At 45.4% G+C, this 27,022-nt stretch overlaps 1 protein-coding gene across 1 annotated transcript; it reads right to left on the bottom strand.

Annotated features, from left to right (window-relative positions):
• Positions 1-1,501: 1,501 nt before the first annotated feature.
• On the bottom strand, positions 1,502-25,944 carry LOC139369961 (pyruvate dehydrogenase E1 component subunit beta, mitochondrial-like). The gene is made up of 11 exons (XM_071109245.1): positions 25,862-25,944; positions 25,710-25,769; positions 22,652-22,759; positions 22,312-22,374; positions 22,186-22,221; positions 21,792-21,945; positions 21,463-21,594; positions 19,756-19,866; positions 15,135-15,226; positions 4,434-4,575; positions 1,502-1,754 (listed from the first exon to the last, which is right to left on the bottom strand). Exons 1-11 carry the CDS (start codon positions 25,895-25,897, stop codon positions 1,609-1,611), a joined length of 1,080 nt encoding a protein of 359 aa, XP_070965346.1. The 5' UTR covers positions 25,898-25,944; the 3' UTR covers positions 1,502-1,608.
• Between the last annotated feature and the right edge of the window lie 1,078 nt (positions 25,945-27,022).

Raw genomic sequence — 27,022 nt, forward strand, 5'->3', positions numbered from 1 at the left:
CTTCCGGGTCACGGACTTTTGGAACGGTTCAGAATAAATCCTGTCCTTATACTATGTTATTTAATAATTATGGAACATATATTATACTTCTTATCATACAAATAAAAGTATTTATATAAGATATTGGTTTATTTAAAAAAAAAATCAAACCTAAATGGTCATTTTTGTGTCCTGAGTGTTACGGACTGCTGTGGACAACTGTTTTTCAAGACAAGCCATGTATCCTGAAATGTTTAATCGGAAATCAATCGAATAATTGTTTTTCTCCAACCGTGGGTCCTGCTCATTGCCACCTACCTTGGCTCCTCTGGTCCTTGAGTCTACACATGGACCCCTTCCCCCTTTCACTGTGACATAATAGACATTTTGTAAGATGCCTTTTTTTTTTTTAACTAGGCAAGTCAGTAAAGAACAAATTCTTATTTACAATGAGGCCAATATGCATGTCCAATATGAAAAAACTACTGAACATCCTGCAGTACGAAATAACAATGGGATTTCAATGTTTCCTAAAGTGTATTTTATAATTATCAATATTAAACAGTAGAATGATACAGGTTTATTTTATTGGTATTACTGTGTAATCATTCATTTTATTGGTATTACTCCCTTTAATGAGGTTAATGGCCAATGCTATAATACTTGTGCTATTCACTTTTTCCTTTTTTGTTAAACAAAATTCTAAGTCAACTAACAGTTTCTAAATAAAATGAATTATGTTATGAATTTTGACCATTTGTATAATTTACCATCTTCATTGCGGGGCTTAAGGGAGATCGTCGAGGTCGAGGCCTTATTCTTCCTAGGTCCTCGCTCATTACAGCATTTAGTAGCTTGTGTCCCGGGCATTCCGTTGCGTTTGCATGACACCTCCCCTTCCGCACTGACGGACGTGTAACACCTAGTCTACAAAGATATTTGCACATTTGAACTACAGCTAGATCCTGGGCTGGATTAGCTTGTAAGTGAAAATCCATTTGTCCCGAGTCGTTCAATGTAATCACCATGCACTTACATTTATCATTTTAGTCATTTAGCTGCTACTCTTATCCAGAGCTTATGCTTGGGATTAAAAACAGCAATATTTCAAGACTGATAAAATGGGAATTTTATTTCTGTAACAGAGCAATTTATAGCAATAAAATAGTCTGATGTTACAATAAGAAATACACTTCCTTTACAATCCACAATGTATTCTTCTTCTTAGAGAGAGTTTCTTTTCACCAATGGATCAATGACAGATCCCTACTAGATGACTTGGTTTACTTGACATCACCATCTTCTTTGTCCCCCATCCAATCAGGAAACAGAAGAGCAAGTAATTGTAGGTATTAATGTATCTGAATAAGGACAATGTTCCCGTAGCGATGTGCGTATATTTACTGCTAAATTGACATGGGAGGGTGGGGGGGTAAATTGACATGGGAGGGTGGGGGGGTAAATTAACATGGGGGGGGGGGGGGGGGGGGGGGGGGTAAATTGACATGGGGGGGGGGGGGGGGAATAAGTACTTCCTGCAGTACTTACTATTGTATAAGTAAATACTGAGAAGGTAAATAAGGTTGGTCTGCAAGTAACGGAGGGGTCGGAGGGAGACATTTGGTATGTTTACATATTCAAGACCTTCTTGACTGAGAAGATGATGTCTTTGATCTGAGGTACACTGTGGTCCTCCAGGATCTTAGCGTAGGGCATGGGGATGTCGACACCGGTCACGCGGACTGCAGGGGCATCCAGGTAGTTGAAGGCTGGGCCTGGAAACAGGACAGATCGTTGTTAAACATAAACCTGAGAATGACTTGTCTGTGTGTGTTTTTAAATAGTCATAACTCTCAGAAAAACACACACCCATGTATGTATTCCTACAATTAGCATAATACAACTTCAGGTTGCTTTATGGGCTGTTTCCCAGATACAGATTAAGCCTAACGTGCCGGAGTGATCTGGGAAAACTGCCCATAAAGCTCTGTTCACTCGGTTTGAAGGCAACGACATAACCCATCCACACAGTGCATTCAGAAAGGATTCAGACCCCTCGACTTTTTCCACGTTTTGCTACATTACAACTTTATTCAAAAAATCTATTCAATTATTTCCCCCCTCAATCTACACACAATACCCAATAATGACCACGCAAAAACAGGTTTGTAGAATTGCTTGCAAAAAATAAATATAGCATTTACATAAGTATTCAGACCCTTTACTCAGTACTTTGTTGAAGCACCTTTGGCAGCGAGTACAGCCTCAAGTCTTCTTGGGTATGACACTACATGCTTGGCACACCTGAATTTGGGGAGTTTCTCTCATTCTTCTCTGCAGATCCTCTCAAGCTCTGTCAGGTTGGATGGGGAGCGTCGCTGCACAGCTATTTTTCAGGTCTCTCCAGAGATGTTAGATCGGGTTCAAGTCTGGGCTCTGGCTGGGCCACTCAAGGACATTCAGAGACTTGTCCCGAAGCCACTCCTGCGTGGTCTTGGCTGTGTGCTTCTGATCGATGTCCTGTTGGAAGGTGAATTGTCACCTCGGTCGGAGGTCCTGAGCAGATTTTCATCAAGGATCTCTGTACTTTCCTCCGTTCATCTTTCCTTCGATCCTGACCAGTCTGCCAGTCCCTGCCACTGAAAAACATCCCAACAGCATGATGCTGCCACCACCATGCTTCACCGTAGGGATGGTGCCAGGTTTCCTCCAGACGTGACGCTTGGCATTCAGGCCAAAGAGTTCAATCTTGGTTTCATCAGACCAGAGAATCTTGTTTCTCATGGTCGGAGAGTCCTTTAGGTGCCTTTTGGCAAACTCCAAGTGGGCTGTCATGTGGCTTTTACTGATGAGTAGCTTCCGTCTGGCTATTCTACCATAAAGGCCTGATTGCTGGAGTGCTGCAGAGATGGTTGTCCTTCTGGAAGGTTCTAGACCCCTTCCCTTTTTCCACATTTTGCTACGTTACAGCCTTATTCTAAAATTGATTAAATCATTTTCTTCCCGCATCAATCTACAGAATGTGATTTCAGTTTATTTTTAACACATTGCAAAAATGTATTAAAAAAAAAAAAACATTTTTGCTTTGTAATTTTGGGGTAATGTGTGTAGATTGATGAGGGAAAAAAACTATTTTAAAATAAGGCTGTAATGTTTAAAACAAGTCCAGGTCTGAATACTTTCTGAACACACTAAATAACTGATAAAGCCTACCGCGTAATAACTGATATAGCCTACCGCGTAATAACTGATAAAGCCTACCGCGTAATAACTGATAAAGCCTACCGCGTAATAACTGATATAGCCTACCGCGTAATAACTGATATAGCCTATCGCGTAATAACTGATATAGCCTACCGCGTTCTCTCTTCCTTCAAACTACCCAGGAGTTCTATTGGCTGCTGTATTTAACATTCAGCAAACAAGAGCGTGCATCCCTCTTCCAATAGTCTCTTGGTATAAGAAACGCTAACAAAAATAATGTCCAGCAACCTATTCTAGTCTAGCTTTTCCTGCATGGGACTCCAAGAGCTAATGAGCGTTTCAGTTAAAGAGACAGGCCAGCGGAGGACAAGGAAAGCTGAAGGGGATACTGAGTCAGATGTACAACAACGCATTTAACTGAAATGTCCTCTGGCCCCACCCTGAGCATTAATGATTCATCATTCAGGGGCCTGAGATGGGCTGTCTGTCCCCACCCTGAGCATTAATGATTCATCATTCAGAGGCCTGAGATGGGTCGTCAGTCCCCACCCTGAGCATTAATGAGTCATCATTCAGAGGCCTGAGATGGGCTGTCTGTCCCCACCCTGAGCATTAATGATTCATCATTCAGAGGCCTGAGATGGGTCGTCAGTCCCCACCCTGAGCATTAATGATTCATCATTCAGAGGCCTGAGATGGGCTGTCTGTCCCCACCCTGGGCATTAATGATTCATCATTCAGAGGCCTGAGATGGGCTGTCTGTCCCGACCCTGAGCATTAATGAGTCATCATTCAGAGGCCTGAGATGGGCTGTCTGTCCCCACCCTGAGCATTAATGATTCATCATTCAGAGGCCTGAGATGGGCTGTCTGTCCCGACCCTGAGCATTAATGAGTCATCATTCAGAGGCCTGAGGTGGGCTGTCTGTCCCTCCACCCTGAGATGGGTCGTCAGTCCCCACCCTGAGCATTAATGATTCATCATTCAGAGGCCTGAGATGGGCTGTCTGTCCCCACCCTGAGCATTAATGATTCATCATCAGAGGCCGTAGAGATGGGTCGTCAGTCCCCACCCTGAGCATTAATGATTCATCATCAGAGGCCGTAGAGATGGGTCGTCAGTCCCCACCCTGAGCATTAATGATTCATCATCAGAGGAATCTCTCGATTCGCCTCTTCCACTACGGTACATTTCATATCGCACTACGAAAACGTAGCCGTAATGTACAATACAAGAGAACTTCAACGTACCCTCCATGACTCTGGCACAGATCTCAGCCCCCACTCCGTACTGGGGCCAGCCCCCCTCCACTGTGACCAGATGGCCGGTTTTCATCACACTGGCCTCAATGGTGTCCACATCCAGGGGCCTTATGGTGCGCAGGTTAACCACCTAGGAGGGGGGGACAGAACAGGTTAACCACCTAGGAGGAGGGGACAGAACCCCCTAAGAGGAGGGGACAGAACAGGTTAACCACCTAGGAGGAGGGGACAGAACAGGTTAACCACCTAGGAGGAGGGGACAGTCTCCTGACCCCTCCTGTCTCAGCCTCCAGTATTTATGCTGCAGTAGTTTATGTGTCGGGGGGCTAGGGTCAGTTTGTTATATCTGGAGTACTTCTCCTGTCCTATTCGGTGTCCTGTGTGAATCTAAGTGTGCGTTCTCTAATTCTCTCCTTCTCTCTTTCTTTCTCTCTCTCGGAGGACCTGAGCCCTAGGACCATGCCCCAGGACTACCTGACATGATGACTCCTTGCTGTCCCCAGTCCACCTGGCCGTGCTGCTGCTCCAGTTTCAACTGTTCTGCCTTATTATTATTATTCGACCATGCTGGTCATTTATGAACATTTGAACATCTTGGCCATGTTCTGTTATAATCTCCACCCGGCACAGCCAGAAGAGGACTGGCCACCCCACATAGCCTGGTTCCTCTCTAGGTTTCTTCCTAGGTTTTGGCCTTTCTAGGGAGTTTTTCCTAGCCACCGTGCTTCTACACCTGCATTGCTTGCTGTTTGGGGTTTTAGGCTGGGTTTCTGTACAGCACTTTGAGATATCAGCTGATGTACGAAGGGCTATATAAATAAATTTGATTTGATTTGACTTGACAGAACAGGTTAACCACCTAGGAGGAGGGGACAGAACCACCTAGGAGGAGGGGACAGAACCACCTAGGAGGAGGGGACAGAACCACCTAGGAGGAGGGGACAGAACCACCTAGGAGGAGGGGACAGAACCACCGAGGAGGAGGGGACAGAACCACCTAGGAGGAGGAGACAGGACAGGTTAACCACCTAGGAGGGGACAGGACAGGTTAACCACCTAGGAGGAGGGGACAGGACAGGTTAACCACCTAGGAGGAGGGGACAGGACAGGTTAACCACCTAGGAGGAGGAGACAGAACAGGTTAACCACCTAGGAGGAGGGGACAGGACAGGTTAACCACCTAGGAGGGGACAGGACAGGTTAACCACCTAGGAGGAGACGACAGGACAGGTTAACCACCTAGGAGGAGACGACAGGACAGGTTAACCACCTAGGAGGAGACGACAGGACAGGTTAACCACCTAGGAGGAGACAGGACAGGTTACCCACCTAGGAGGAGGAGACAGAACAGGTTAACCACCTAGGAGGAGGGGACAGAACAGGTTAACCACCTAGGAGGAGGGGACAGGACAGGTTAACCACCTAGGAGGAGGAGACAGAACAGGTTAACCACCTAGGGAGGAGGAGACAGAACAGGTTAACCACCTAGGGAGGAGGAGACAGGACAGGTTAACCACCTAGGGAGGAGGAGACAGGACAGGTTAACCACCTAGGGAGGAGGAGACAGGACAGGTTAACCACCTAGGGAGGAGGAGACAGGACAGGTTAACCACCTAGGGAGGAGGAGACAGGACAGGTTAACCACCTAGGGAGGAGGAGACAGGACAGGTTAACCACCTAGGGAGGAGGAGACAGGACAGGTTAACCACCTAGGAGGAGGGGACAGGACAGGTTAACCACCTAGGAGGAAGGGACAGGACAGGTTAACCACCTAGGAGGAGGGGACAGGACAGGTTAACCACCTAGGAGGAGGGGACAGAACAGGTTAACCACCTAGGAGGGGACAGAACAGGTTAACCACCTAGGAGGAGGGGACAGAACAGGTTAACTACCTAGGAGGAGGGGACAGAACAGGTTAACCACCTAGGAGGAGGGGACAGAACAGGTTAACCACCTAGGAGGAGACAGAACAGGTTAACCACCTAGGAGGAGGGGACAGAACCACCTAAGAGGAGGGGACAGAACAGGTTAACCACCTAGGAGGAGGAGACAGGACAGGTTAACCACCTAGGGAGGAGGAGACAGGACAGGTTAACCACCTAGGGAGGAGGAGACAGGACAGGTTAACCACCTAGGGAGGAGGAGACAGGACAGGTTAACCACCTAGGGAGGAGGAGACAGGACAGGTTAACCACCTAGGGAGGAGGAGACAGGACAGGTTAACCACCTAGGGAGGAGGAAACAGGACAGGTTAACCACCTAGGGAGGAGGAGACAGGACAGGTTAACCACCTAGGGAGGAGGAGACAGAACAGGTTAACCACCTAGGGAGGAGGAGACAGGACAGGTTAACCACCTAGGGAGGAGGAGACAGGACAGGTTAACCACCTAGGGAGGAGGAGACAGGACAGTTTAACCACCTAGGGAGGAGGAAACAGGACAGGTTAACCACCTAGGGAGGAGGAGACAGGACAGGTTAACCACCTAGGAGGAGGGGACAGAACAGGTTAACCACCTAGGAGGAGGGGACAGGACAGGTTAACCACCTAGGGAGGAGGAGACAGGACAGGTTAACCACCTAGGGAGGAGGAGACAGGACAGGTTAACCACCTAGGGAGGAGGAGACAGGACAGGTTAACCACCTAGGGAGGAGGAGACAGGACAGGTTAACCACCTAGGGAGGAGGGGACAGGACAGGTTAACCACCTAGGAGGAGGAGACAGGACAGGTTAACCACCTAGGGAGGAGGAAACAGGACAGGTTAACCACCTAGGAGGAGGGGACAGAACAGGTTAACCACCTAGGAGGAGGGGACAGAACAGGTTAACCACCTAGGAGGAGGGGACAGAACAGGTTAACCACCTAGGAGGAGGGGACAGAACAGGTTAACCACCTAGGGAGGAGGAGACAGGACAGGTTAACCACCTACGAGGGGACAGAACAGGTTAACCATCTACGAGGGCACAGAACAATACTTTAGAAATGTTGTACGTTTTCAAAAACACTCGTTGACTCAAACCTCATTCCAGGGATTGTTTAAAGGTGCTATGCATCAATGGTCTACAGAACTTAAAACACAAAAAGATTTCAATTACCTATACAGAGTCTTCAGAAAGTATTCACACCCCTTGACTGGTACAGAGCCTTCAGAAGGTATTCACACCCCTTGACTGGTACAGAGCCTTCAGAAGGTATTCACACCCCTTGACTGGTACAGAGCCTTCAGAAAGTATTCACACCCCTTGACTGGTACAGAGTCTTCAGAAAGTATTCACACCCCTTGACTGGTACAGAGCCTTCAGAAGGTATTCACACCCCTTGACTGGTACAGAGCCTTCAGAAGGTATTCACACCCCTTGACTGGTACAGAGCCTTCAGAAGGTATTCACACCCCTTGACTGATACAGAGCCTTCAGAAAGTATTCACACCCCTTGACTGGTACAGAGCCTTCAGAAGGTATTCACACCCCTTGACTGGTACAGTGCCTTCAGAAGGTATTCACACCCCTTGACTGGTACAGAGCCTGACTGGTACAGAGCCTTCAGAAGGTATTCACACCCCTTGACTGGTACAGAGCCTTCAGAAAGTATTCACACCCCTTGACTGGTACAGAGCCTTCAGAAGGTATTCACACCCCTTGACTGGTACAGAGCCTTCAGAAAGTATTCACACCCCTTGACTGATACAGAGCCTTCAGAAGGTATTCACACCCCTTGACTGGTACAGAGCCTTCAGAAGGTATTCACACCCCTTGACTGGTACAGAGCCTTCAGAAAGTATTCACACCCCTTGACTGGTACAGAGCCTTCAGAAGGTATTCACACCCCTTGACTGGTACAGAGCCTTCAGAAGGTATTCACACCCCTTGACTGGTACAGAGCCTTCAGAAGGTATTCACACCCCTTGACTGGTACAGAGCCTTCAGAAGGTATTCACACCCCTTGACTTATTCCACATTTTGTTTGTGTTACAGCCTGAATTCAAAATGGATTAAATATTTTTTTTACTGCTGAACTTAGGTTGAATACCTATTGACTCAAGACATCAGTTTTCATTTATTTATATATTTTTTCAAATCAATTAAATTTTGGGGTGTGAATACCTCCCGAAATTAAATGTTATTTGTCACATGCGCCGAATGTAGACCTTACAGTGAAATGCTTACTTACAAGCCCTTAACCAACAATGCAGTTAAGAAAACGTAAAAAGAAAATAACAAGGCTATATACAGGGGGTCCAGGTTAGTCGAGGTAATATGTCCATGTCGTTAGGGGTAAAGTGACTATGCAGACAAACAGCAAGTAGCAGCAGCGGAGGGGAAAAGGGGTCAAATAGTCCGGGTAGCCAGGATGATCTCGATGGTGCAGCTGTAGAAGTTTGAGGATCTGGGGACCCATGACAAATTTGTTCAGTCTCCTGGGGGAGAAATAGGCATTGTCATGCCCTCTTCACAACTGTCTTGGTGTGTTTGGACCATGATAGTTTGTCAGTGATGTGGACACCAAGGAACGTGAAGCTCTCAACCTGCTCCACTACGGCCCTCCTTTTCCTGTAGTCCACGATCAGCTCCTTTGTCTTGCTGACACGGAGGGAGAGGTGGTTGTCCGACAATGACGACCTCCCTATAGGCTGTCTCATCGTTGTCGGTGATCAGTTGTGTCGTTGGTAAATGATGGTGTTGGAGTCGTATTGGCCATGCAGTCATGGGTGAACAGGGAGTACAGGAGGGGACTAAGCACGCACCCCTGAGGGGCCCCAGTGTTGAGGATCAGCGTGGCAGACGTGTTGCTACCTACCCTTACCACCTGGGGACAGCCCGCCTTTTACTGAGGAGTGGCTTCCGTCTGGTCACTCTACCATAAAGGCCTGATTGGTGGAGTGCTGCAGAGATGGTTGTCCTTCTGGAAGGTTCTCCCATCTCACCAGAAGAACTCTGGAGCTCGGTCAGAGTGACCATCGGCCCTAATCCCCTGATTGCTCAGTTTGGCCGGGCAGCCAGCTCTAGGAAGAGTCTTGGTGGTTCCAAAATTCTTCCATTTAATGATGGAGGCCACTGTGTTCTTAAGGACCTGCTGCAGAAATGTTTTGGTACCCTTTCCCAGATCTGTGCCTCGACACAATCCTGTCTCGGAACTCTATGAACAATTCCTTCGACCTCATGGCTTGGTTTTTGATCTGACGTGCACTGTCAACGGTGGAACCTTATATAGACCAGTTTATGTCAAAATCAATTAATTTTACCACAGGTAGATTCCAATCAAGTTGTAGAAACATCAAGGATGACAAATGGAGACAGGATGCACCTGAGCTCAATTTCGAGTGTCATAGCATAGGATCTTAATACTTAAATAATGTATGTTTTTTATTTTTAGTACAGTTGCAAAAATGTCCAAAAACCCATTTTCGCTCTGTCATTATGGGGTATTGTGTGTAGATTGAGGATTATTATATATATTTTTAACTACATTTTAGAATAAGGCTGTAACATAACAAAATATGGAAAAAGTCAAGGGGTCTGAATACTTTGAATGCACGGTCACTGTAGGGATGACGTCATCGATGCACTTAGAGATGACGCCGGTGACTGATGTGCTGTACTCCTCAATGCCATCGGATGAATCCAGGAACATATTCCAGTCTGTGCTAGCAAAACAGTCCTGTAGCTTAGCATCCGCGTCATCTGACCACTTCCATATTGAGTGAGTCACTGGTGCTTCCTGCATTGGTTTAATGCTTGTAAGCAGGAATCAGGAGGATATAATTATGGTCAGATTTACCAAATGGAGGGCGAGGGAGAGCTTTGTATGCATCTCTGTGTGTGGAGTACAGGTGGTCTAGAGGTTTGTATCCATCTCTGTGTGTTGAGTAAAGGTGGTCTAGAGTTTTTTTTCCTCTGGATGCACATGTAACATGCTGGTAGAAATGTAAAACTGATTTAAGTTCCCCTGCATTAAAGTCCCCGGCCACTAGGAGCGCCGCTTCTGGATAAGCATTTTCTTGTTTGCTTATGGCCTTATACAGCTGGTTGAGTGGCCTTATACAGCTGGTTGAGTGTGGTCTTATACAGCTGGTTGAGTGGCCTTATACAGCTGGTTGAGTGGCCTTATACAGCTGGTTGAGTGGCCTTATACAGCTGGTTGAGTGGCCTTATACAGCTGGTTGAGTGGCCTTATACAGCTGGTTGAGTGGCCTTATACAGCTGGTTGAGTGCGGTCTTAGTGCCAGCATTCGTTTGTGGTGGTAAATAGACAGCTATGGAAAATATAGATAAACTCTCTTGGTAAATAGTATGGTCTACAGTTTATCATGAGGTACTCTACCTCAGGCGAGCAACACCTTGAGACTTCCTCAATATCGCACACCAGCTGTTATTGACAAATAGACAGACCACTTCCGCTCGTCTTACCGGAGGTAGCTGTTCTGTCTTGCCGGAAAACCAAGCGTATATTATCCATGTTGTCGTTCAATGACGACGACTCGGTGAAACATGAGACATTGCAGTTGGTAGTATGGTCTCGAACAGAACTCATCCAGTTTATTCTCCAGCGATTCCACGTTGGCCAATAGGTCGGATGGTAGAGGCGGGTTACCCACTCTCCGACGAATTCTCACAAGGCACTCCGACAGCAGTATGTCCCCTGGTCTGGGAGCAGCAGCAGTATGTCCCCTGGTCTGGGAGCAGCAGCAGTATGTCCCCTGGTCTGGGAGCAGCAGTAGTATGTCCCCTGGTCTGGGAGCAGCAGTAGTATGTCCCCTGGTCTGGGAGCAGCAGTATGTCCCCTGGTCTGGGAGCAGCAGTATGTCCCCTGGTCTGGGAGCAGCAGTATATCCTTTGTGAGCGACTGGTTAAAGAGGTGAGTAATCACTGCTCTGATATCCAGAAACTTTTTGGTCATAAGAGACATACAGTTGAAGTCGGAAGTTTAAACTCAGTTTCACAATTCCTGACATTTAATCATAGTAAAAATTCTGTCTTAGGTCAGTTAGAATCACCACTTTATTTTAAGAATGTGAAATGTCAGAATAATAGCAGAGAGAATGATTTTCAGCTTTTATTTCTTTCATCACATTCCTGGTGGGTCAGAAGTGTACATACACTCAAGTCATATTTGGTAGCATTGCCTTTAAATTGTTTAACTTGGGTCAAACATTTTGGGTAGCCTTCCACAAACTTCCCCTCAATAAGTTGGGTGAATTTTGGCCCATTCCTCCAGACAGAGCTGGTGTTTGTTTGCCTCCTTGCTCGCACACGCTTTTTCAGTTCTGCCCACAAATTGAGGTTAGGGCGTTGTGATGGCCACTCCAATACCTTGACTTTGTTGTCCTTAAGCCATTTTGCCACAACTTTGGAAGTATGCTTGGGGTCATTGTCCATTTGGAAGACCCATTTGTGACCAAGCTTTAACTTCCTGACTGATGTCTTGAGATGTTGCTTCAATATAACCACATAATTTTCCGTCCTCATGATACCATCTATTTTGTGAAGTGCACCAGTCCCTCCTGCAGCAAAGCACCCCCACAACATGATGCTGCCACCCCCGTGCTTCACGGTTGGGATGATGTTCTTCGGCTTGCAAGCCTCCCCTTTTCCTCCAAACATATCGATGGTCATTATGGCCAAATAGTTCTATTTTTGTTTCATCAGACCAGAGGACATTTCTGCAAAAAGTACGATCTTTGTTCCCATGTGCAGTTGCAAACCGTAGTCTGGCTTTTTTATGGCGGTTTTGGAGCAGTGGCTTCGTCCTTGCTGAGCGGCCTTTCAGGTTATATCGATATAGGACTCGTTTTACTGTGGATATAGATACTTTTGTACCTGTTTCTTCCAGCATCTTCACAAGGTATTTTGCTGTTGTTATGGGATTGATTTGCACTTGTCCCATCAAAGAACGTTCATCTCTATGAGATAGAATGCGTCTCCTTCCTGAGCGGTATGATGGCTGTGTGGTCCCATGGTGTTTATACTTGCGTACTGTTGTTTGTACAGATGAACGTGGTACCTTCAGTATTTTGGAAATTGCTCCCGAGGATGAACCAGACTTGTGGAAGTCTACAATTCTTTCTGAGGTCTTGGCTGATTTCTTTTGATTTTCCCATGATGTCAAGCAAAGAGGCACTGAATTTGAAGGTAGGCCTTGAAATACATCCACGGGTACACCTCCAATTGACTCAAATGATGTCAATTAGCCTATCAGAAGCTTCTAAAGCCATGACATCATTTTCGGGAATTTTCCAATTGTTGGAACAATTACTTGTGCCATGCCGATAGCACTTTGAGGCTAATGTAGTTGCAAAGGTTGCTTTCGTTGGTGTGTGTGTGTGTGTGTGTGTGTGTGTGTGTGTGTGTGTGTGTGTGTGTGTGTGTGTGCGCGCGTGCGTGCGTGCAGGCCGACAGGAAACCCACACAAACACAGCAGACAGAAAGACAGACATGCAGACACACAGGCAGACACACAGGCAGACGTGGTGCATGACAGCTTCCATGGTGTTTATACTTGCATACTATTATTTAAAGGTAGGCCTTGAAATACATCCACAGGTACACCTCCAATTGACTCAAATTATGCCAATTTGCCTATCAGAAGCCATGACATAATTTTTTGGAATTTTCTAAGCTGTTTAAAGGCACAGTCAACTTAGTGTATGTAAACTTCTGACCCACTGGAATTGTGATACAGTGAATTATAAGTGAAATAATCTGTAAACAATTGTTGGAAAAATGACTTGTGTCATGCACAAAGTAGATGTCCTAACCAACATGCCAAAACTATAGTTTGTTAACAAGAAATTTGTGGAGTGGTTGAAAAACGAGTTTTAATGACTCCAACCTGAGTGTATGTACAAATAAAGTTAAAACAATGCAAAAAATAAAAATAGCACAATTTGTTAGTAGCCCATAAAAACGGGAGCCACCCACTCCGGCACCATTCGTATCTAACAGTTGGGCTACAGGTGATAATGCTTACTGGACCCAAACTGTTACAGACCTATATCCATCCTGACCTGCCTATCTAAGGTCTTCGAAAGCCAAGTCAACAAACAAACTGACCATCTCAAATCCCACCGTACCTTCTCCGCTGTGCAATCTGGTTTCCGAGCCGGTCACGGGTGCACCTCAGCCATGCTCAAGGTACTAAACGATATCATAACCGCCATCGATAAAAGACAGTACTGTGCAGCCGTCTTCATCGACCTGGCCAAGGCTTTCGACTATGTCAATCACCGTATTCTTATCGGCAGACTCAGTAGCCTCGGTTTTTCTAATGACTGCCTTGCCTGGTTCACCAACTACTTTGCAGACAGAGTTCAGTGTGTCAAATCGGAGGGCATGTTGTCCGGTCCTCTGGCAGTCTCTATGGGGGTGCCACAGTGTTCAATTCTCGGGCCGACTCTGTATATATCAATGTTGCTCTTGCTGCGGGTGAGTCTCTGATCCACCTCTATGCAGACGACACCATTCTGTATACTTCTGGCCCTTCCTTGGACACTGTGCTATCTAACCTCCAAATGAGCTTCAATGCCATACAACACTCCTTCCGTGGCCTCCAACTGCTCTTAAACGCTAGTAAAACCAAATGCATGCTTTTCAACCGTTCGCTGCCTGCACCCGCACGCCCGACTAGCATCACCACCCTGGATTGTTCCGACCTAGAATATGTGGACATCTATAAGTACCTAGGTGTCTGGCTAGACTGTAAACTCTCCTTCCAGACTCATATCAAACATCTCTAATCTAAAATCCAATCTAGAGTCAGCTTTCTATTTTGCAACAAAGTGTGTCACTCACGCCGCCAAACTTACCCTAGTAAAACTGACTATCCTACCGATCCTCGACGATGTCATCTACAAAATAGCTTCCAATACTCTACTCAGCAAACTGGATGCAGTTTATCACTGTGCCATCCGTTTTGTTACCAAAGCACCTTATACCACCCACCACTGCGACCTGTATGCTCTAGTCGGCTGGCCCTCGCTACATATTCGTCGCCAGACCCACTGGCTCCAGGTCATCTACAAGTCCATGCTAGGTAAAGCTCCGCCTTATCTCAGTTCACTGGGCACGATGGCAACACCCACCCATAGCACGCGCTCCAGCAGGTGTATCTCACTGATCATCCCTAAAGCCAACACCTAATTTGGCCGCCTTTCCTTCCAGTTCTCTGCTGCCTGTGACTGGAACGAATTGCAGAAATCGCTGAAGTTGGAGACTTTTATCTCCCTCACCAACTTCTAACATCTGCTATCTGAGCAGCTAACCGATCGCTGCAGCTGTACATAGTATATCGGTAAATAGCCCACCCAATTTTCTTTTCTGCTCTTTTGCACACCAGTATCTCTACCTGCACATGACCATCTAATCATTTATCACTCCAGTGTTAATCTGCTAAATTGTAATTATTCGCCTACCTCCTCGTTCCTTTTGCACACAATGTATATAGACTCTTTTTTTCTACTGTGTTATTGACTTGTTAATTGTTTACTTCATGTGTAACTCTGTGTTGTTGTCTGTTCACACTGCTGTGCTTTATCTTGGCCAGGTCGCAGTTGTAAATGAGAACTTGTTCTCAACTAGCCTACCTGGTTAAATAAAGGCGAAAAAAAATAAAAAATAAAAATAGGCATTGTAAGTTCAGTTTATATAAAAACAAGTACAAATCTAATTGTTGACCCCATAAATAGGACACTCACCTCACATTCAACCCCCTCCTTAGCCAGGACAGTCGCTGCATCCAGACAGAAACCCACACACCGGGAATGTGACACTAGAGTGATATGGGTTCCTGGAGTAAACAGACAGGCAGAAATGGTTGGGTAGTGTACAATGCTTTGTATATCTGTGTTGTAACAAGAGCCTACGACTGAACTTAAGAGTTTTCTGTTTTCCACCACCCACGACTAAGTGGCACATTCCAGGCCAAGAGTTCCAGTTCTGTTATTGACCCCTTCAAGCCATCACAAGAACAAATAAACTGCCTGCTTTTTTTTACCTGAGTGGCCCGGAGGAGGGGGTCAGGAGACCGAAAAAAACAGATTCCTTCTGCAAATCAGCAGACCGCCTTGTGAACTGCATGTTTTACTGGGAATGACCAGCCAGGCTTTCAAATAGCCAAGGAAGAGCAGTAACCAGGGTAGCGTATTGCAGGGGAAGAGCAGTAACCAGGGTAGCGTATTGCAGGGGAAGAGCAGTAACCAGGGTAGCGTATTGCAGGGGAAGAGCAGTAACCAGGGTAGCGTATTGCAGGGGAAGAGCAGTAACCAGGGTAGCGTATTGCAGGGGAAGAGCAGTAACCAGGGTAGCGTATTGCAGGGGAAGAGCAGTAACCAGGGTAGCGTATTGCAGGGGAAGAGCAGTAACCAGGGTAGCGTATTGCAGGGGAAGAGCAGTAACCAGGGTAGCGTATTGCAGGGGAAGAGCAGTAACCAGGGTAGCGTATTGCAGGGGAAGAGCAGTAACCAGGGTAGCGTATTGCAGGGGAAGAGCAGTAACCAGGGTAGCGTATTGCAGCGGAAGAGCAGTAACCAGGGTAGCGTATTGCAGGGGAAGAGCAGTAACCAGGGTAGCATATTGCAGGGGAAGAGCAGTAACCAGGGTAGCGTATTGCAGGGGAAGAGCAGTAACCAGGGTAGCGTATTGCAGGGGAAGAGCAGTAACCAGGGTAGCATATTGCAGGGGAAGAGCAGTAACCAGGGTAGTGTATTACAGGGGGAGGGCAGTAACCAGGGTAGTGTATTGCAGGGGAAGAGCAGTAACCAGGGTAGCGTATTGCAGGGGAAGAGCAGTAACCAGGGTAGCGTATTGCAGGGGAAGAGCAGTAACCAGGGTAGCATATTGCAGGGGAAGAGCAGTAACCAGGGTAGTGTATTACAGGGGGAGGGCAGTAACCAGGGTAGTGTATTGCAGGGGAAGAGCAGTAACCAGGGTAGTGTATTGCAAGGAAGAGAACTAGGGCCTTTACTCTTTTAAACATAAGAAATGGCACCAATACAGCCCAGTGACCCTTATGAACAATATATTAAACTGGAGGACATGTTGGCATGACATGTTGGCATAACATGAAGCATAACGTGACCATTTTCTTCTGGTTGTTATGTCATTAAAAGGGGTAGAATGAGGATGTACTGTTTGGTACCTGCAGGCTACGCATTTCATCCTAGAGACAAACAGTTTACTGTACAGTAGAAACATTCTGCGAACACTTCTGAACATAAATGTGTGGGGTTCCCCTAATCAGAGTCCGCCCTCTGTGAGTATCACTATAAATTACAAGATTCTCTAACAGACGCGGGGATCAAGTTTCTTCGAGATGCGTCCACACCAAGTTGAACTGAATAATTCCATCTCCTTGGAAAACAAACACCTACCGACGAAACCCTATCCTACTCAGACAGAATCAATCATCCCAGAGAATCTGCGGAGAGCACTGTTGCTCACTCAAGACCAACGGACCGAGTTCACAATACATCCCGGGTGGGATCAGAGAAACGGTGGAAAAAAACTAGTAGACATTACTTTCCTGGACTGAGGCCAGAGCGGAGCTGGTCTCGCTCCTTTGGCTGTGAGCTATTTTTTGGCCTCAGCACGACTGTCAAGAGAAGAGGACAACAGACCTTGACTTCATCCTATCCTAGCGGGAGCTAACCGGGCAGGCAACGTCAGCATACCAGTAAATGACCCATAGCAAAGGGGCATTGTGTGTGTGTCTGTAAAGAAGTAGAAGTCATTGAGTAATAGTGGGATCGCAGGTATAATTTACAAGCCCATGATCAATACTGTCCCGGCATTGTCCACAACAGATGCTAACTGACAGCCTAGCCCATTGTCCACAACAGATGCTAACTGACAGCCGAGCCCATTGTCCACAACGGATGCTAACTGACAGCCTAGCCCATTGTCCACAACGGATGCTAACTGACAGCCTAGCCCATTGTCCACAACGGATGCTAACTGACAGCCTAGCCCATTGTCCACAACAGATGCTAACTGACAGCCTAGCCCATTGTCCACAACAGATGCTAACTGACAGCCTAGCCCATTGTCCACAACAGATGCTAACTGACAGCCTAGCCCATTGTCCACAACAGATGCTAACTGACAGCCTAGCCCATTGTCCACAACAGATGCTAACTGACAGCCTAGCCCATTGTCCACAACAGATGCTAACTGACAGCCTAGCCCATTGTCCACAACAGATGCTAACTGACAGCCTAGCCCATTGTCCATTCCTGTTTGGTGAAGCTCTCTATAATTCACAGTTGTGACAGCTGTCAATGTAGCCCTCTCACACTTTCTTTTTCAATGAATACGAATCCTATAATTCTCAAAGTCCTGTGAAAGTGTTTTTGTATTTGAGTTGAGTACGGAAGCCATTCATATTCAACTTTGGAGATTCACCTCAAACTGCACTGTATCCATTAACTACCTAATATTACAACTTATTCTAGTAAATAAAACCTTGAATTAATTATTTGTGACATTAAGTTAATTTGTGAGCGATTGGGTTATTGAGGTTTCCAGGGGTAAATAAAAATCCCATAACTGAAACTTCAGTCTCAGATGGACTTTCTGGGGCCAAGTTAACTTCCCCATCCATGTCAGAAAGTCACGGCCATCTTGCTTTTAAGGAAAGAGGATCATTTTTGTACATGTATTAAAACTCCAAGTTGGACCAATTCCAGTCGCCTTCCTCAGGTAGTCCAGGGACTGACAAGCTCGGTTCTGGTGACTTTCAAAAAAAGAAATTCAAATAAAATGACGCTAACACCATCTACAATATAATTTTCACCTCCAGAAATGGGCCCAATAAATGTAATCAGTAAAAATGATGTTAAATTAAATTTGTACATATCAGACAATGCATTTAGCTTTGTTGTCTATATTATCAGATGTGCTATTAGCAATAAGCATTATCACCTGTCGCCCAACAAGCAGCATAGCGACATAGAAAGTACATGGCTGAAGAATGGGGTGTGTCCATCTCCATTTACCCCAACATCCTGATTATTATTAGTTTCTATTACAAAGTATGTCACTGCCCTTTTAAGACGCCATTGCCCCTTTAAGAGGCCTGGTACACAGCCGCTCCTAAACCCTGCTTGCAGCGCTGGTTGTAAAACGATGCCACACAGACAACTGAAGGAGTAGAAACATACGATGGAAAACCGGGATCCCCTCTTTTCTAACAAAGGACAAAACTATTTTCAAACGTGTTTCCCCGCAATTGGATTAAGAATTGTTGTGTATTGACTGCTTGTCAGAAGACATGTTTCTCTCCTATGGCTCTCCCAACTGGAATGGATCCTGAGAGGAATATTAGTTAAAACACAAGCCGACTAGGCAAATAGGTCATCTATTGTCTGGTTTAGTTTAATAACACAATTACATGACTGGGTAAATAGATGATCTATTGTCTGGTTTAGTTTAATAACACCATTACTGGACTAGGTAAATATATCATCTATTGTCTGGTTTAGTTTAATAACATGACTAGGTAAATATATCATCTATTGTCTGGTTTAGTTTAATAACATGACTAGGTAAATATATCATCTATTGTCTGGTTTAGTTTAATAACATGACTAGGTAAATATATCATCTATTGTCTGGTTTAGTGCAATAACATGACTAGGTAAATAGGTGACAAAAACAGTAGGAGTGGAAAGCTCCATCCTGAGAGACTTTACCAACAGCTACACACTGCTGTCTGAGTTGAGTTCCATCCTGAGAGACTTTACCAACAGCTACACACTGCTGTCTGAGTTGAGTTCCATCCTGAGAGACTTAACCAACAGCTACACACTGCTGTCTGAGTTGAGTTCCATCCTGAGTGACTTTACCAACAGCTACACACTGCTGTCTGAGTTGAGTTCCATCCTGAGAGACTTAACCAACAGCTACACACTGCTGTCTGAGTTGAGTTCCATCCTGAGAGACTTTACCAACAGCTACACACTGCTGTCTGAGTTGAGTTCCATCCTGAGTGACTTTACCAACAGCTACACACTGCTGTCTGAGTTGAGGCTGCTGTGGTGCACTTTGGACTATTTAATTCATCTGAACATCGGTGTCAGCAACAATCATGAATGGCAGTTCAGTGCACACAGCTTAACAGAAAATAAAATACATTTGGGAATATATTTCCTAGAACAGACATGCTTCTGTCTGATCGACAAACCATCAATCCCCAACTCTCGCTCACAATGAAATTAACAATAAACTCAATGTTTTTCTAGGGGAGGGTACAATGAACATAACTTTTTTTAAAAATATATATTGCATGAACATTTAAATTCTCCAGCGGTTGCTAGTTACCTTGTCTTTCCACCTTGGCCTTTCCAATAGGTACGACAAAGTCTTTCTGCATAACCTCCTCAGACAGGTCAAAAGGCACACCATACATCAGCTCATTCTCCAGGAACACCACTGTCGGAGGAGAAATACAAGACAACGTGGTTTTGATTAGCAGGTGTCACCATGGTTACAGCACAGGAACTTATGTGTCTACACTACAGGACGTGAGCAGATGGCCAGTGATTCCCCCCATCTGCTCTACAGGACGTGAGCAGATGGCCAGTGATTCCCCTCATCTGCTCTACAGGACGTGAGCAGATGGCCAGTGATTCCCCTCATCTGCTCTACAGGACGTGAGCAGATGGCCAGTGATTCCCCTCATCTGCTCTACAGGACGTGAGCAGATGGCCAGTGATTCCCCTCATCTGCTCTACAGGACGTGAGCAGATGGCCAGTGATTCCCCTCATCTGCTCTACAGGACGTGAGCAGATGGCCAGTGATTCCCCTCATCTGCTCTACAGGACGTGAGCAGATGGCCAGTGATTCCCCTCATCTGCTCTACAGGACGTGAGCAGATGGCCAGTGATTCCCCTCATCTGCTCTACAGGACGTGAGCAGATGGCCAGTGATTCCCCTCATCTGCTCTACAGGACGTGAGCAGATGGCCAGTGATCCCCCTCATCTGCTCTACAGGACGTGAGCAGATGGCCAGTGATTCCCCTCATCTGCTCTACAGGACGTGAGCAGATGGCCAGTGATTCCCCTCATCTGCTCTACAGGACGTGAGCAGATGGCCAGTGATTCCCCTCATCTGCTCTACAGGACGTGAGCAGATGGCCAGTGATTCCCCTCATCTGCTCTACAGGACGTGAGCAGATGGCCAGTGATTCCCCTCATCTGCTCTACAGGACGTGAGCAGATGGCCAGTGACTCCCCTCATCTGTTCTACAGGAGCGGATGTGAGGAGACATGAAAAGGCGATTAGCACCCTATTCCCTTCGTAGAGCCTTACGGGCCCCTGGTCAACAGTAGTGGAATAGGGTGCTAAACTCAGAGGAGAAAAATCTACTTTCGCTCACTGTCAACGGCGTATATTTTCAGCAAACTTAACATATGTAAATATTTGTATGAACATAAGATTCAACAACTGAGACAAACTGAACAAGTTTCACAGACATGTGACTAACAGAGATGGAATAATGTGTCCCTGAACAAAGGGGGGGTCACAATCAAAAGTAAGTCAGTATCTGGTGTGGCCACCAGCTGCATTAAGTACTGCAGTGTATCTCCTCCTCATGAACTGTACCAGATTTGCAAGTTCTTGCTTCTTAGGAGTCTCACAGTACAGACACTGCAATTTATTGGCCTGGCCACATCTGAAGTCCTCATGCCTCCTTGCAGCATGCCTAAGGCACATTCACGCAGATGAGCAGGGACCCTGGGCATCTTTCTTTTGGTGTTTATCAGTCAGTAGAAAGACCTCTTTAGTGTCCTAAGTTTTCATAAGTGTGACCTTAATTGCCTACTGTCTGTAAGTTCCACAGGTGCATGTTAATTAATTGTGTACGGTTCATTGAACAAACATGGGAAACAGTGTTTAAACCCTTTACAATGAAGATCTGTGAAGTTATTTTGATTTTTACAAATTATCTTTGAAAGACAGAGTCCTGAAAAAGGAACGTTTCTTTTTTTTGGTCAGTTTATTTGGGACGCAACTCAATGCTCACCAGGGTTGTCGTCCCTGATAGCTGCTTTAAGGAGCCCTCTGGCGTCTTCAGAGTTCCAGGGGCTGACTACTTTGAGACCGGGGCAGTGGCCGTACCAGGCAGCGAAGCACTGGGAGTGTTGGGCTGCCACGCCTGCAGACAAAAAAATCTAAAAAAAGTTTTAGTCAAGGCACATAAAGTTTCCCCAAAGGTGACGTTCCCAGAATAAAACTCAGAACGGAGCATAGAGTCCGCATAGATCAATGCAATCCTGATCCTGGGGAACCAAAAGGGCCAAAAACCCCAGGACCAGTATTGGGAAACACTAGCATAGATGTTTGCTAATTTACCTGCGGAGGAGCCGTTGGGGCCGCGGAACACAATGGGGACAGGCTGGGCTCCGGCTGACATGTAGTAGGTCTTAGCAGCGGAGTTGATCACCTGGTCGATGGCTTGCATGGAGAAATTCCAGGTCATGAACTCACAGATTGGCCTCAACCCGGCCTGGAAACACAGCATGATGGAGGACTCTCAAACGGCAGCCTATATAGCGCACTTCCTTTGGCCAGGGCCCATGCACACGATGAGAAGGCTGTCATCTTTCTACCAAAATCAGATGTAGATATTCAATCGTTTGTGTTTTATTACATTTCACACTCAATATAAAGGGTTAGTGAAGAGACGCTTGTACGTTACTTTCTATAGGAATAGGACATACCATTATAATAATACTAATTGACTTACGAATGCAGCACCAACAGCAATGCCAGCAAATCCCATCTATAAGGGGAGAAAACGCATCCGTTATATTCCTTAAGAGACCAGACTGACAACATAGAAACAACTTTCAAAATAAACAGTCTTGTTCACCTCTGTGATTGGCGTGTCAATGATGCGTTTGTCTCCATATTTCTTCCACAACCCTCTGCTGACCTACGAATACACAAGCCAAAATAAATTAATACCATTCAAGTTGGACGGTGGACGTTTTTGAGATACTGTCGCCGGCACGCCTGACACCGACGATCAAACCACTCTCAAAGTCACTTAGGTCACTAATATATATATATATATATATATATATATATATATATATATATATATATATATATATATATATATATATATGTATATAAAGCCACGGCCACATGACTCGCGATCCATTTTGGTGAAAGGGGTGGTGTACCTAATAATGAGTGTACATTCTTACCTTGTAGGCTCCATCATACTGAGCCACCTCCTCCCCCAGAAGGAAGACCCTCTCATCCCTCTCCAGTTCCTCGTCCATGGCCTGGTTGAGGGCATCTCGGACATTCACCTGAAATAAAGACAAAAAATACATTCAGAAAGTATCCACCCCTTATCCACTTTGTTACTTTACAGACTTGTTCGAAAATGGATTAAAGAAACAATTTAATCGACAAATAATTCCCCATAATGACAAAGCAAAAACGGGTTTAGAATTTTTTGCTCATGTATTAAAATTAAAACACCATATGTACATAATTTTTCAAACCCTTTGATATGACAGCTCAGGTCCTGTTTCCATTGATCATCCTTGAGATGTGGACTCCAATCAAGATGTAGAAACCTGTGGTAAATTCAATTGTTTGGACACCTGTCTATATAAGATCACACAGTTGACAGTGCATGTCAGAGCAAAAACCAAGACTTGAGGTCGAAGGAATTGTCCGTAGAACTCCGAGACAGGATGGTGTCGAGGCACAGATTTGGGGAAGGGTACCAAAACATTTCTGCAGCATTGAAGGTCCCCAAGGCTACAGTGGCTTCCATCATTATATAACGGAAGACGTTTGGAACCACCAAGACTCTTCCTAGAGCTGGCCGCCCGGCCAAACTGAGCACTCAGGAGAGAAAGGCCTTGATCGGGGAGGTGACCAAGAACCCGATGGTCACTGACAGAGCTCCAGAGTTCCTCTGTGGAGATGGGAGAAACTTCCAGGACAACCATCTCTGCAGAACTCCACCAATCAGGCCTTTATGGTAGAGTGGCCAGACTGAAGCCACTCCTCAGTAAGAAGGCACATACTTGGAGTTTGCCAAAGGGCACCTAAAGACTCTCAGACCATGAGAAACACGATTCACTGGTCTGATGAAACCAAGATTGAACTCTTTGGTCGGAATGGAAATCGTCCCGTCTGGAGGAAACCTGGCACCATTCCAACAGTGAAGCATGGTGGTGGCAGCATCATGCTGTAGGGATGTTTTTCAGGGATTGGGAGACTAGTCAGGATCAAGGGAAAGATGAACAGAGATCCTTGATGAAAACCTGCTCCAGATCCAGAGTGCTCAGGACCTCAGACTGGAGTGAAGGTTCACTTTCCAACAGGACAACAACCCTAAGCACACTGCCAAAACACAGGAGTGGCTTCGGGACAGGTCTCAATGTCCTTGATTGACCCACCAAGAGCCCGGACTTGAACCTGATCAAACATCTCTGGAGAGACCTAAAATAGCTGTGCAGCGACGCTCCCCATCCAACCTGACAGAGCTTGAGAGGATCTGCAGAGAAGAATGGGAGAAACTCCCCAAATACAGGTGTGCCAAGCTTGTAGTGTCATACCCAAGAAGACACGAGGCTGTAATCACTGCCAAAGGTGCTTCAACAAAGTACTGAGTAAAGGGCCTGAATACTTATATAAAATGTGATATTTCAGTTTATTTTAAATACATTTGCAAACATTTCTAAAAACCTGTTTTGCTTTGTCATTATGGGGTATTGTGTGTAGATTGAAGTAAAAAAAGTAATCAATCAATTTTAGAATAAGGCTGTAATGTAACAAAATGTTTAAAAAGTCAATGGGTCTGGAAACTTTCCCGAATGCACTGTATGTGTTTTATATAGAGATGTTCATTACAAGCTACATCTCAAAGCCACTTTAAAAACAAAGTTGGGGTGAGTTAACATCCTGGCTCTAGACACATATCCTCCTCTCACCACCGGAGATCGATGGAGACAGCAGTTCACATTCAAGTCATTATCCCTCAGAATTCCATTGACCCATTAAGGAGTGAGAATGCTCCAGGTAGGCTGTCAGCTAGCTGAATCGAACAAGTGTGCTCCATACTCTCTTAAGACCTTGTCTTGAAAAATTAGAAAAAAAAAAAAAAAACAGCAATAGTACTGTTTGTCCAATTTTGAGACGCCGTAACCAGTATTCACTTCCTCAAGAGTCAGAATTAATCTAAGATAATTCAAGAAATCTGTCATTGACATATTTTCCATGGAGATCTTAGTTGTGCAATTTTACATGATGATGATTGGTGCAGTATTTCAATTAAAAAAAATGTGCATGAAAACACATCGTCGCTCGTTGAACAACAAATACTTATTGAAGAATCCCTATCGTGGACCAATCACGGACGAAGGTTTGGTGTGCCCAAACAGCCCAACCCTGGGTAGGTCAACAGTTGGCCCAACCCTTGGCTTTACTAGCACATTATGTGCAATAACATCAAATAGACATATGCACCCACACGCAACTGCTGAAGGCCTTTTCATTCCAGACTTTATCTTTTTGGTTTCTGTCATGGTAGGACGCAGAGGTAATAATGAAGTCAGTGGCGTTTCCCTTCTATCCACCAATCTGTCTGTCCTCCTCCACCCCCCCTCTGTCCTCCCTCCGTCCCCTCTCCGTCCACACGGTGTGTGTTGTTGCTTTCTTCTTCACCTTCATTGTTTTGGTCTCACATGCCATTGGTTATTTACACTAGTCCTTACCCAACCGCGTTCCGCAGGTGGTCTAGAGAACAGAACAGGCATCATCCACGAGTCCTTGGCCCGCTCAAACGACGCAAATCCCGAAGCATGAAAATGTGTCTGGGATAGCAAAAATGTGGCGAAATCGTGTAGTGTATGTATGCCCAGCATAAAATAATCTGTCCTTGTTAATGGGTCAGTCAGGCCTTAACATCGCACAAGACTATAAGACGTTCATCATAGGCCGTGAGCTGGCCAACTTGTTATGATGACTTGAATCGACAGTACATGCTACCGTCCAAGCAATTCAATTACACAAGCAAATATCAGGTTTTGGGGTATACAACATTGACAGCTGCAAGCCACAAAGTCAGAAACCCCACCCATTTCTACATTTAAAAACACATTAACACGGAAAAGGCACGTTTTTGTTTTCATGAATTTTTACGATATAGACCATTTTGACTTTGCCTGTGGTAACTAGTGAAAACACGTTGAAGGTTGTTAGTTAGATCAACCCATTAGCAAAGATGAAACTAGCCCTCACCTGCACAGCAGCCGGAGGTGTCTTGCTGAACTCCCTTCGTAGGACCACCGACACGGCATTCTGCACAAGGCAACACACAAAAGGCCTCGTTTGTTTGTCTCATCCGAACAAATAGGTCATTGTCTGCACATGGATTTAAAGTTAATAAATACCTTCCCGGGGCGAAGAAAACACCCCAACGACGCCATCTTTGACCTGTCCTCTGAGTGGGAGGAGCGACTTGTCCTGGAGAAGGATCCAGTCCAATCAGAGCAGCTGTCTGAGTCCGTCCAGAGATACTACTTGAGGAGATGGGCATCTCACTAACACCCATAAAGCATATGCGTCTGCAATAGGCCTCGCGGTGCATTCTGGGAGATTCTGCGACAATTCTGGGACAACGCGATCTCTCCTTCAATATGCTCCAAAACCCAACGTTAGCATGATTTTCGTCAATAAGTGGTACACCACATTTTACAAGATGTGAGATAATTAGCTATGCTCTCTTTAATGTAGTATAGCTGTGGAATTGTGACATTATGTACTTTCGATAAAAAATAGGCAGGTTTCTCGACTCATACCCTAACTTTGAGAAGGGATTGCGTGACGATTAGTTTAGCAACCGAGCGACGCAGCATAACAACGTGAAGGCGATTGGTCGACCGTCTGCTGAGTGCGGCGTTTAACGTTTTTCCATTCAATCACCCTTGGAATTTATATATCCTCCTTTCTGAAATGTCTCTGGTCAGTCTAAACAAGCAAGGTATTGAGAACCAATCAGGACCACTCTGATTGGCCGTCATTGTAAATAGGAATGTGTTCTTAACTGACTTACCAAGTTAAATAAATAGCATATATTTTAATTAAATCTGTGTGCATATCTGTCACTTAAGACTACTATGCTGAAGTTTGATGTAGCCTAGCTCAGACTAGAGGCAGTGATTACAGCTACCACCAGAGGCTGTCTGGATATTTACATAGAAGGCTCACAGTGCTAGTCGTATTTAGGCATGATGTTGGACATATTTGGACAGCGCACAGGCAGGGTTGGGGAGTAACAGATTACATGTAATCCTTTACATGAAAGGGATTACAAAAACCGGTAACTGTAATCCGTTACGTTACCAGCAAACATATTCTAATCAGATTACAGATACTTTTGAAAAACTAGATGATTACTTCGAGGATTACTTCTAAATTCAGAAAGGATGTTTGCAAAAAAACATCTTAGAAATGTCTCTGCTTTCTCAATGATATTCAAATCAGCATTGATAAAAGGCGCAAGTTTAAATGTGTTCCACCTGAGCGAGTCTGACCATAAATCAGAGACCACT

The sequence above is a fragment of the Oncorhynchus clarkii genome, chromosome 17 (assembly GCF_045791955.1).
Source record: "Oncorhynchus clarkii lewisi isolate Uvic-CL-2024 chromosome 17, UVic_Ocla_1.0, whole genome shotgun sequence".
Taxonomy (NCBI): Eukaryota; Metazoa; Chordata; class Actinopteri; order Salmoniformes; family Salmonidae; genus Oncorhynchus; species Oncorhynchus clarkii.